The 13,402-nt window shown below is 40.1% G+C and overlaps 1 protein-coding gene across 5 annotated transcripts in view; it reads left to right on the top strand.

Annotated features, from left to right (window-relative positions):
• FYCO1 (FYVE and coiled-coil domain autophagy adaptor 1) overlaps positions 1-13,402 on the top strand; it is a 733,597-nt gene that overhangs the window by 430,393 nt on the left and 289,802 nt on the right. For all 5 annotated transcript variants that reach the window (XM_069216428.1, XM_069216419.1, XM_069216401.1 and 2 more), the window contains one exon: positions 3,056-3,205. In XM_069216428.1, coding sequence (XP_069072529.1) covers positions 3,056-3,205 — 150 coding nt within the window. The remainder of the gene's footprint in view (positions 1-3,055; positions 3,206-13,402) is intronic.

The following is a 13,402-nucleotide window of genomic DNA, read 5'->3' as shown; positions in this document are numbered from 1 at the left end:
GCCATAGCTCCAGTAAATGAACAAATAATCAATTCACAATAACAAACAACCATCAGTAATCAATAATCAATGGAGTCAGTAAATATCACACACCATGACCTTTCAGCCATGAATAACCACACCTTTAGTAAAAGTTTAGTACTTTGTTTTCCCTTATATTAACAATACCAAAGTCATGTAGATTAATCTCAAAATCAATAGAAACACATATAAGAACAAAACTGGTTGTCCAAAGCGGCGGAAGAAACGTAATCTAATCAAAGCTTGAATCACAACACATTCTAAGGTTACGGTGCAGATCAACAACAGAATCAGGAGCAATAAATATATATGATATATGGAATTCAGCTAGATAACTCGGCAATCATTTGTCCCTGTATTCGTCAGTTAATTTTTAATGTGCCCTCATTAACGTCAGATTAGCGTCAGCAAGTTGGGCTTTATGCAAAAAAATTTAGAACCCAAATTTAGAAAAAAACATCTAGCTATGGGTCTATTAAAACAGCACAGTTGGTACGTAGAAAGAAAAGACATAAAATGAATAACAGTCAAATTGTCATATCTACCTATCCACGGTATGGGTCAGCAAGCAGAATCAGCCTTCATCCGCAGGTCATCAAATCGATCAGCAAAGCATCAGACTCACAGACAGAGAGTATGAGCTCAATGTCAGAATCTTGAATCTCTCCTAAAGTCTCTTCTTCTCCCTTTATCTGAATAAGTCTCTCTCCTAAAGTATCTCTCAGTAATTCTCCTCTGTCGCGTTGTTATATCAAAGTCGCCTAAACTATCCCCTAATTCCCTATTGGTCAGTTAATCGTTCGTCTATACTCTACCCAGTAATATTTCTATACCAAAACTATGAATTCTAATATTTCACTTTTGAGACAAAGTTGATTGGTTCACTTTACGATGTCCTCATCATCCTGCTCGTCAGGTAACAATATTGTTGCATCTTCAGCTCCAGCAGTGTCTTCATTGTTCGCGTCCTAGGAAAGTACATCACACACACATTACAACCCTATTTGTTATATTGCAAGAAATATCATCTCCTGTTAGTCGGTTTTCACGAAAAGCTTTGGTTAAACACTTTTAACAAGACAATGGACATTTCACAGTTTAGTTCACTCTGTCAGCATTTTTATTAAACTCCAAGAAATACAGCTTCTACACGAGGCCTGGGAAAACTAGGCCAAGACACTCGCTAAATTAAGGCCCATAATTAATAAAGCTAAAGCATACTTCAAAATACCTAATTATGACCTATTATTACATCAGTCTACTACATTTTCAATATTTCATAAGTATTAATCATTAATTAGTACATATTGCGAATACTGGTGGCCATTCTCCGAGGTCACATTTTCAAACCTGTGCATTATTTTTCTCTATGTTATTCATTTTCTACAAAATTCATTATTCAAATTACATAAACACTCATTAATTATTTCTAATTAAAACACCTGCTTCAGCAGAGCTAAGTTTGGCTCTCGTAATGGAAAGCAAGAGGTTGTACAGCCTCTAAATGAGGCAGAGGAACCAAGAGTCGGGAGGATGAGACAATGGCTAATTTTCAGCATATGCCTGGTTAGCGTAATCCTTTATAAGGAATCCCTGAGTCTGCAAAATCAATCTACTTGGAGGATTTACTCTGATGCCTAAGCCTGAGATTTTGAAATTGGTACACCTTTTTATTATCCTTGTACTTGAGGAACTCCTTGCTTCCAAGGCAGAGTTGGCCTTGGAAGAGCTGGATCAAACCGCTACATAGATATTGTCCTGTGTTGGTGAATCTCTTCTACAGTTATAAGCCATCTGACTACTCTGTTCATCTGTTGAAATGATCTTGTTTCATCTTTGAAAAAGAAAGAATGAGGTTGTTCACTCAGAGTTGTGAATCTTCAAATTCTATACAAGATGAGCTACTTAACAATATACCTAAACCAACAATGTTTTACAGCACCGTTTCCCAAACTGTGAGCTGTGACTTATTGATGGGTTGTGAGCTGATTTTTGTTGCGAAAGTCCAAGTAGTGAATAATCCTTTAAATTCTATATTTAGCTTGTCACATTTGATGTGCTTCAAAGACAGAGGGCGAATGTCAGGCTATGTCTTCTGACAAATTGGTGCTTCTTTTGGCATGAACATTGGTGTTTATAAACTCCTCTCTCTTTTCAGAGAAAGAAAAGTAAACTGAATTATGTTACAAATTTGCTGGGGTACAAGCATGTATTTTTTTTGTAACACACAACAAAATGTAAATACCTGTAAATGAATTGTACACATTCATCCATTGGTAAAGCAACCACGAAGTTCATTATTATTGTAATTTTCAAGTGTGATGGAAACAAAGATTTTGATAGGATCAAAACAAATCATCACACTTTTCTTGGTAATGCACAAATTGTAAATATTCACTGAATACAGATTTCTACATATTATAGTTTGTGTGTAATAGTTATATCAGTAAACATGAATGTCTGTGCAAATTTAGTAATTTGCTTTAGTTACATTAAAAAATCACCCACCTCATGTCTATTAAAACCAGGTGTATCACAAATCTTTGTCACTCTAAAAATTGGGTCATGGTTCTAAAAGGTTTAGAACAGAGGTCTTCAAACTGGGGGGTGCCTCAAGTGATCCCAGGAGGGACACCAGACTCTAGCCAAAAGAAGCATTATACAGATAACAGGCCTTTGTTTTAAGCAGAAGTATGTTATTGCATTTTTAAAAAGGTAACAGTACTTCACTGCAATGTTTAGACATTGCCATCTTTATAAAATAATTGTGAAAAATTCTGAGGGGGGTCCCCAATGATTTTTATTTTTCAACTGGGGAGGCGTGGCATTAAAAAAGTTTGGAGACCACTGTTTTAGAAGCTCTGTTTTACAGTGTCTGAAGAACCCCTTTTAATAGTATGAGAGGGAGGCTCATACATTTGTCACATTTTATAGATCATATTACCAATAGATAGTGAGAATGCAATTCAGTTGTTGATAGTGAGGTAACACAAGAACGAAGGATATTCTATTAATGTGTTGCTCTGTTCTGCAGGGATAAAGATGTGTTGTGGCAGAAATCAGATGCACTTGAGTATGAGCAGAAGATCCGTGCAGAGGAACGCTGGCTTGGGGACACAGAGGTTCCACAGTGTCTGGACTGTGGCAAAAACTTCAGTTGGATGGTGCGTCGACATCACTGCAGGTTAGTCTGAAGAAGCACTGCTGACTTGTCCATGAGTGTTAAGTAGCACCAGGGCCTGGCTGGAAACTAAAATCAGCTATGGTAGAACGTTGATACCAGCCCCAAGCTTCTGGAGGGTGCTTCTGGAATTGGGCATGGATTGGTCAAAGCAGGATATTGGTCATAGCACCCATTTTGCTTTTAAAGCAGCCTCCAAGACATCTGCCTACTGGGTAAATGCCAAACTGCCAAAATGGCCGGCTCGGCTCTGAGTAGTGCATCCCTCACGGAGCAGATGCATTGTGCACTAGCAAACTGCTCTGTTCTAAATATTGCAATTAATGCTTTGACAGATTTCTAATTTATATAACTATATCACAAACGTCGGGCCATGGGCGTTCGCTGACACAAACGTTTGGTAAATAAAAGTACCTCGGAAATCTGTACATTTGAAATCTTGAAATTAAAACAGTTTGTATATCTCAAGAAATGTAGGTAAATAGCTGTTGGATTATTACAAGGTCCCCAGTGCCTGTCCCATTAAGTTTACTTCCACAGTCATCGATTCCAGGAGTATTAGTACCTCTGGATAGTAGAGTTAATGGTTATGACAAGTGGGACCTTGAGTTTCCTATGAGAAATGAAGAACTAACCTGTAGTTTCACCCAAAGAGTCTGTCTGCTTTCAGCAGCTGTACTTCCTCAGTGAAATGTTCAGGTATGCAGATTTACTGTGGACCTTGTAATTCCCAATGGGGATGCTACTGTTAAAAGCCTCATAGCAAGTAACTAATACTGGTGCTAGGACTGGCAACGTTGCAACCAGCCTATTGGGAATTCTGACTACCTTGTACTTGCCACCAACTATACTAATCATTCTCTTCTTTTTCTCCTTCCTGTGGCCGTTGCTGAGGTTCAGTTTTCAATCACACACATATTCAAACACTTCCTTTATATCTCTAAAGTCGTTCTGTTTGTTCCTAGCAGAGGGAGTTAACCACTGCAGTGTTAGACATACTATCATCTCACCAGATCAACTGTCCACTTGTTTAGGATTTTATCAATGTTGAAGAATTCCTTTTTTTTTCAATGCCATTGTATATTTGTCAGAGATTTATACACCATTGTTTCCTTGTGGCTTATCACTCACATCTTTAAAGAAAGAAAACGTTGAGTCAGTCTTCAGATATTTTAAAGAGCGGGAGCAGCATTATTAACTAACCCACAGACCTTTGTGTGCATCTATATGCATGAAAATCTACGTGCACGCTTACATTTTCTCTTGTTCTTGATTCACATCTCTAGGAGTGATACAACTTACTTACAGAAACTTTCTGCTAATATTTCGGAAATGTTCATGTGCTCTGAAGAGTGGACTTACCTCTTCCACTTGTAAAGATGGTATGCCACGATTCACTTGCACATTTATGGGTATTTACACATTTCTGCTGTTAGTTTCCCTCACCTGTGAAGGACATAAGTAGATCCATATTTGGGATGGACATGATGAAATACTTTCAGTGTTGATTACACTTCACGGAGATGAGTATCTCTAGGGTGACAAATATTTCTGTTTTCCCCATGAAGAAGCACAAAAAGATTAAAAGTCCCAATGTACCTTTTCATCAAATTTATGGAATTGCAGTTGTGGACATGTGAAGAATTTGAGGGAATCAGTGAGGAACGAATACCCAGGAGTACTTACTGTCATGAATAACTTTGAAGAAAACAGTGATGTATTTGTATTTGGTATTTATAAAGCGCGTTTCGTCTGAAGCATCGAAGCACTCAAAAGAGAGCAGCAAGTGACAACTGAGTTAACGAGGGAACAGCCACGTTTTACCAAGCCATAAACATTTTTTACTTCCTTATGCACAAAGGGAGTGAATTCCAGCATTTGGCCGCTTCCACCGTAAATGCCTTGTCACTGCTTCTAGCTTTATGAGTGACCAGAATCAGAAAGCATCCCGTGGATCTAAGTTGCCGGTTTGGCCTGTACCAGCATAGCCTGGAAGATAGATAATCCGATCTACTTCCCTGTATGGCCTTATAGGTCAAACATAAGGTTTTAAACCTAATTCGATTCGCCACCGGTAGCCAATGCAATTGTTTCAGCAAAAGCAGAGCACAGAAGGTTAAGTATAAAGTGAGCAGCTGTGTTCTGAATTAACTGAAGCTTCTTAAGTGATGCCTTATCCAAATTAAGCATTAAGGCTACAGAAGTGGAGGCATGGGTGTTCAGCCAGACTCTAGCAGCCTTAATTATGCAGATATTGGGGGATAGAGAAGAGCTTTCAAAATGACATGTGAGAGAAAGGGGATGAACTAGCTGGCAGTCAGACCATAGGCCTAGATAGTGGGAGAGTAAGGTTATATGGGTAGACAAAGACACGCTACCAGGTAATCTGCAAGCAATCACTAAGACCTGCAGAGAGTTTTACAAGCACAGACAGTTAAACCACATCTCCTCAGAGTGAGTGCCCAAAACTTACAACAGAAGTGTTCTAATTACTTAATGGTAATCTTCGTCATCCCGATTATTAGTCCTCTTCATCCCAGTCTTTAGCCTATGAGGCATTTCCTGCCCCCAACGGATTAGAACACATCCTGATCACTATCCAACCTAGATTATTTTCTTTCCATCTACAGTATCTGACTGTACAAAATGCTATTCCTCCCTGCGCCTTGTCTTGTTTGTCCCAAGCCCAGTTTGGAGGTGCAAGAAGGGATTGAGGGAGAGATGTGGGCTGGGATGAGAAAGAGTATGGATCGGGGTAATGAAAATTACCAGTAAGTCGTTGGAACATTACCTCCTCATCAAATTGTCCTTATTCCAGTCATTATCTTACAAGGATTTACCAAGCAGAAACCCTGGACCGCTAACAGAGATGCTTAAATTATATTTATTTGAACACACAGATTACTACATTGTTGACAATAACATAGTAGAGTGAAAATTATCCTGAGTGGAATCTGACAAATTCAATGTATAATACTGAACAAATGTTTGATGGTTGACCATGTTGCAGTCCTACATATATCTTGTAGAGTGGCCCCCAATGCTCTGCATGTGAGGTGGATATATTTCATGTAGAACACCCCTGTATATCAGAAAGAGCTGACATCCCCACAGATTCACATGTTTGTATGATTGAGAAATAGCCTGACATATCCATTTACTAAGTGTCTTTCTTTCCTTTATTTGCCAAGCTATTGGATTCAAAGAGAGTTAAAGTCCCTAAAGCTTTTGTTCCAGTCTAGAGATATTGAGATGGCCCTACTAACATCCAGAGTAGGTGGTTTTTGTGATTCTCTGTCCCATTTCAGAACTTGAAGGACAATCTCCTTTGCCACGTGAAATGGCATATTCAATTTTGGAGAATATTTCAAATCCAGTTTAGACAACTCTATCTGAAAAGAAACACAAGTAAGGATAGGATGTTGCAAAGGCGCAATCTTTTCATTGAAGTTATTGCTACCAAAAACACAGTTGCTGCAAACATTCAGGAATAAGAGAGAAATCCCAGGAAGGTAAAGTAAAGGGAATGTCTGGTTTTCTGAGTCTGAAACTTCTAAGTCACCTAAGGGGCTACCTTTGAAGTATCTCCACTAGTGTCAGGGCTTTACTAGCTGCCCGTTAACGCAGATAAAGTTGATGGGAATAAACCTTGCAGGAATCATTCCCTCAAGAAATCTAAAATCTGTTTTTAAACACTTTGAAAATGTTCATTCTGCATTAGTAATACATTGTAAACTTTTGTGGCTACAACAATTTCATGCATCCCTGTTTCAACATTATCACTTGTCAAAAGATAACGTACGGTAGCCTGGTATCCTTCACACCCTTAGGTTAAACTACCCCAGACATAATTTACCCTCAATTATTTCACTGTTGCAAACATCCAAGGCTGATGGGGACATTGTGTGAACGCCTATAGTGTGTATACGTTTTGGTGGGTAGGTTGTTAGTGTTTCTTAAGACCGATCTCTTTCTCCATCACAAATATATGCCAAACCATACTCCACCTGAGATAATTCGAAGAAATAATGTGCTGTTTCCATACTTGTGCTAGGGCCATCCTGGCTGTAATCAGGAGGGAGTATTATATTTTGCCAGCTGGAATTGTTAGGGGAAGATTGAGTTTGCTTAGTTTGCTTCTGGGTCACCCAGGAATATCACTGGGGGGAGGCGGGGCAAACAGCAGATTGATCCTGGTTATGTGGCAAATGTAAGAGAATATCTCCTTCCAATATGCATGAATGTGAGTGCATGACCACCACATGTGCAATAAAGTGCCTATTTCGCCACATCCTTCCCCATGAAATCTAATATTTTAGAAGGATCAATCTTCACAGGTTTGTAACCCTTGGAGGCATCCACATGCTTTTGTAAGAAGATAACGTTGATTTTTTTTTGTTGAGCCCTGAATATCCAATGTGACCTACCTAGAACAACCCATTTTCTCTAAGCTCACCCTCTCCAGTTCCAGGCTGTCAGTTTTTGTTGTTGTAGCTCAAGTAACTGCAACCTCAAGTGCTGGGCAGGTGGAGGATAAAGGGATAGCTAGAGTTACTCTCTAATGGACAGCATCATTAGGAGGGAAAAGAGGGCTACAAATTCAATAAAGCCCTAGCCTTCCCAATCACTTCCAGGTGGATGGGAATTGGGGTGAAGGCATACAGGAGACCTCTGCGCCAGTGCTGTGACATGCTAGGGCATCTAGTGCCCATCTCTGGGAACAAATCTGTTCTGTGCAAAGGTCAGGTAAAATTGCATTTTCAGAAAGGGAAAAACAGATCCAAATTAGGGGGTCCCCAACCAGGCATGGATCTGGTTGAACTCCCTTCTTTGCTAGACAATACATTATTGAGGATGGAATGCTATGACTGAGACTGCCCCACACCCTTTAACACTGGAAGTTTAGACGACCCTGTCTGTATGCTGTTCCAATTCCTAGAACATGACATTTCACCCATTAAAAAATCTGGTTGCTATCTGGTTGAGATCCCTGCTTTTCGTACTCCCCTTCTTCATTCAGACAGCATCTTGCTACCTGATTGTCTGGCCTGATGATGACAATTTTCTCTTCCAACTGAGGGACGAATGGGAGGAGTGCAAACCACACCACTGTTAGGTCCCTCTAGTTGTATGAATCTGTTTCCTCTTCCTGTGTCCAGGATCCCGTACTTTCATGATTCATTAGAGTTGGACTCCTGCCCCACAGACTGGCATCTGTGGCTAGATGAAGAAAAATTAGGTAACTCATAAGAACCTCTCTCAAAAGATTTTCTTCCACCAACTGACTTTTAATCTATATTGGACGTTGTCAGAATCAAGAGGCCACACTGGCGAGAGCTCAGAGACCATTTTTTCAATATATGATTGATCAAAGGTTTCAGATAATATTGTAGTCATGGGACAATCACACTTAGTGCAGACATCAGGCCCTGCATCCTCAACCACGAGCTTGCTGAGTTTGCAGATTGACTGAGCTGGTTTCTGAGGGTACTCTGAATTGTCAGTATCCTGCTCTGAGGATGGAACACTCTTCCTAGTTGAGTATTGAACAGTAACCAATGAACAGTCGGTTGAAGATGGAATTTTTGAGCATTGATCATAAACTCCAGGCTCTTCAGTTACTCCTTTACCATCTCAACAATCTTGGTTGCCTTTGAGAAGGAGAAATCAATAACAGGGTCCTTGTAGCACAGACAGTTGAAGGTCAGCAATAACGGGGCCCAGTACCTTTGGAAATAAGTTAAGTCATTAGACTGGAGGGTAGGGCTTGAAATTTAAATGTAGAAATGCCCTACAGGCTTAGAACATACTATTGCAGCTTTCTTTTCCTGCTTATATGTGTTTTCCTGGCAACATAGTTGCACCTCTTGCAAGATCTTGCTATCCAAAAAGCCTTGGCATCCCACCCGGTGCCAGACGTGCTCCTAGAGTACACAGACAGAGGATCTGGATATTTATCGGGACATTTACCATCTGCTTAGGAGAGGTGCTGAGTGTATGCAGTAAAGCTGCATGAAATGGAGAATCCTTTATGGTTTTATGGCCAGAAAAGTTGCTCCCACAGTGTATTCCCCCATTCCATGGGTCTTACTCATAATTGCACGGAACAGGTGCAAAATTACTGCATTGTAAATGTAAAATTTAATGCAATTTTACATTTTGACCCTACTGTGCAATTTGAAACTGGGGCCAGTGTCTTTTTCCACATAGGTAGCACTCCGTGTTGTTGTCATACCATGTGAAACGAATAAGACAGTTGCATTAGTTGTTATATCTGTACTCTGTGATACAATAGATATGATTTACTTTTCAATGTTCAACGTTGGAAATCTAAGCACTGTTTCTGTAAATTGAAGAAACGCATTCCTGTACATCCCATGGAAAATAAGGATGTCGGAATTTGTAAACACGCTCCTATTTTTATGTAAGAACAATGGGTGTTTCCATGGTTTGAACAAAAAAGGCACAATGGTTGTTAATAGCCCTAAAGTTACAATGTTGGGGTATTGGAAGCATTTTGTGCCACCGCCACTTCTGACAGTTCCCTGGGCTCCCCCTTCTCAATCCTACCACTGGACGTTTGACGTCAGAAAATCTGCTCTGCTTGTGCGTTTTTAGCTCTTCAGAAGTAGAAAACTACTGTCAGAAGAATCTGCAAATACTTATTCTGTAATCTGGGTTTGTGCTTTACAACAACGAATTCAACTTAAGCACCCACGTGGTTGTTGGGTGTACTAAAGATCAAGACCTAACCTTGCCTCTTCATCCCACCGCACAGTTTATTCTTGTGCCTTGTTTTTTGGGATGAAAAAAAGGTCCTTGACATAAATAGGCCAAACGCTGCATGTTTGTTGGCTTAGTTGTGATGATGTGGTCCTTTGTTTATGTTAACAACACTCCACAGGTGGCAACCCAAAATCAAGCAAAGACCAGGAGTCAGTTTTACCTGTGGCTCTCAGCCTTATATCACCATTCTACTCTGCAAACATTGCACTCCTTGCAAAGCGTAATCCAAAACTACAGAGTAGAATGCAAGGTTTATTTTCTACAACACTGTACGGTACTAGTTTGTCCAATTTTTCGGAACTGTAATATTGAGGTTGATATGAAAGGTGCTATTCTTCCTTAACCAGACATATCTGTCTTTGTATGCATAGGCGCTAGCACCCTAAGAAATCTATATGTCAGTGGCACGCCAAAATTGAGTGGATTAGGAACACTGTTAATCTTAAAGTTATTAGGCAGTGGGTCCGAAGAGAAAATAATCAAAACAGCATTTTTAAATATACAGTCAATAAGGGAGGACTGAATCAAAAAAGGAAATTGAGATTGGAAATTTAAAAAAACCATGACGGTTTATTACAGATTTCAAAAGGCATAATGCAAGGAATAATAAAATACAGATACAGCATCAGAAAAATGCTAAGTCTTAAGTGTACAGCAAGATCAATAAGGATTCGGGCAGCATCCATTGGCATAAGAAAGGTCTCCAAAGAGTTTATGGCTCACCGCCATATCCATGGGTTTACATACAGTTTTCTTGAATATCAAAGCACAGAAACTGCAGTGTTAGCATGGTATGATCACTCCACCAGCAAATCACATTTTTGCATTGTAAAAACGTTACATAGCCCTATCATCTAAGAACTAACCCACTACCTGTATATTGATTGGTTGGTTCTGGCCTAATGTCATCCAGAGATGCTAGAAAATATTAGTGACATAAATAACAGAAAACTACTGTGAAGGAATGCAGTACAGTGTGTAAGCGGAAGGCCCTGAACTATATTGCAATTGGGCTTCATTTTGCGAGCCCTTCGAGAACAGTGTCATAAGCAAACTATATCTTGCTTCACTTATTGTCAGACAGAAAATGTAAACATAGAATGAGCATCATGAGTCGGCCTCCCTTTTGAACAAAATGGCGTTGAAGCCCATCTGAGTCCTCATTAGCCTAAGTCAGAAAAACTAATTTCTGCACATCATGGTAAATTCGTTCAATTGTAACAGCCTTATGTTAGTATGCAGCATGGCTGATATTAATGCACATCGTGTTTTAGAACACTGGAATTTTGAGATAGTCATTGAAGAAAATGGAGTAGCAGAGGCCTATAAAACCTGGCATTGGCCCACTGCTATCAACATTACTTGTCCTAATACGCAACCTCTCTCTCTCTCTTCCCCGTGCATCTCTAAAATACATCGATTGGGCAGGGGAAAGCGAAAGATAGATCAGTGCAGCAGGGAACACAAGAGCCTACCCCTTCCCTCCTCCCTTAGCTCAAAGTGGTTTTTTGACAAAATGTTGAATTTTAAATGTAGAGGACCAGAAATACCCCCAAAAATATTGGGATGCAAACATATTGTGATGCAGAAAAATGGTTGTCAAGAATATAGATTTTTTTTTAGGAAAGTAATATCGTTTTCAAGAACATCTTTGTTGTTAATATCATTTTCAATAAAATAGTTGTAAAAAATATTGTTTTTTTAATAATCTTTGTGTGTTTCAGGTCTCAAATGAATTTTAAATGTTGAATATTGTTTGTATAATTGTTAGCAGTATTTTTAAATATAGCTTGTAATTTTAAGTGATTTATAATTTTTAATTTACTTGCTAATAGTAATTTCTTCTGTCGTAGTCAGTTGCGAGGTTTTTAGGGGTACAGGGTAGGAAGTTAATTAGGTATAAGTAATTATTTTTTGGGATTTATATAATATACAACAACGTATACATAATTGCACCGTTCATTAGCTATATTACATCAGTACTACATTTCAATCCGGTCTGCTAGTTATAATGTGCAAATCATGCCTGTACCAGAGCTTTCGGCTGATTTTATAGTGTTACAACACAGCGGGCATGACCAAACAACACCATGGTGGCTGCATATTATGTAATACTCAGATATTGGAGAGATGAGTACCACTATCTATAACGGTTACAACGTTTCAGACATTAATTTTTAAACCATTGAACTGTAATATTACAATGCTTTTTATCAGTTCTAATCCTGAAGAGAGAGCAACTGATGCGAACCAATCAACCAATACTACCGGAGTCAGATGGGTGGGTTCCTAAAAGGGTCAGGAGACGGTGCACCCTTGGTTACACAGTGTCCTCAATCCAGGTAGGAGAGATAAAGGGGCCTCTCGCAACAAAATAGTAAATTGATGGGATGGGGGCACTCCATCTTCCAGCAATTCACGACTGCTCATTCACAACCCACACATGTATTGCCTGATCAGGCAGACCAGGATCAGGACTCAGCCGGTGGCAGCATCTTCTGAGGAGTCTTCCCCTTCCCCTACGTGCTCTTGGAGCAGCCAATCAATCATGCCCCGCCTGACCTCCTGATCACGTTCAGCGTGCTCATCCACCTGCACTTTACGTAATTGACATTCCTCTGCAGTCGCCCACTCACCCAGATCAGTCAGCCACGCATCATGCATCGGAGGGACAGGGATCACCTAAAGGGATCGCAATTCGTCTCTTGGGTAAAATAAGCCCCAGCTGTGCTAATCTGTACACCTTTTTACACCCTTTTTTAGGGGTGGGAAGTTGCCCCAACAGGCAGTGTCTCATGGTTACCTTCGTGTTAACAACCGTCACTTCCCTCAGTGTCTTCACTGTTTGGCGCCAAAAGGGTTGAATAGAGTTACATGCCCATGTTATGCGGTCAAAAGTAGCAGAAGAACCGCTGCAGCGAGCACATTGGTCAGGTCGTGTCAGGTAAGCCCTTTGTATATAATAAAAGTATGTCAGTTTAAATCTAGCATTGCCATTTGCATCCCCTTCCAAGAAACAGGTTCTATTCCATTCCCCATCATTAAGTGGAGTTCCCAGGTTCACATCCCAATGACCCCCTGTCCCAGTGATGTTTATCAGCCTGTCCCTTTTTTAGAGCCTTGTAGATTCGGGAGGGGAGACCCCGTTCACCACCAGGGTCAGTAAGAGTCACTGCGAGGTGAGATTTGGTGGGTTCTGTGGGGAAAGACGGCCAAATCTCCCGGGCCGTCTGCGATAGGCTTGCATATTGCAGGAATGGACCCTGGTCAAGTCCAAAGAGGTATTCAGCTTCCTCACGTGTAATAAACTTGTCATTTTGGTACAAATCACCTGCGTTGTTACATCTGCCTGCTCGTCACTTCGAGAAGTCCAGTATTTCTGTAGCTCTGGCAAAGGGACATAACCACCAGAGC

This window comes from Pleurodeles waltl, chromosome 2_1 (genome assembly GCF_031143425.1).
Source record: "Pleurodeles waltl isolate 20211129_DDA chromosome 2_1, aPleWal1.hap1.20221129, whole genome shotgun sequence".
Classification (NCBI taxonomy): Eukaryota; Metazoa; Chordata; class Amphibia; order Caudata; family Salamandridae; genus Pleurodeles; species Pleurodeles waltl.
Note: the sequence above shows the minus strand (reverse complement) of the source record. Positions and strands in the feature narration are given on the sequence as shown.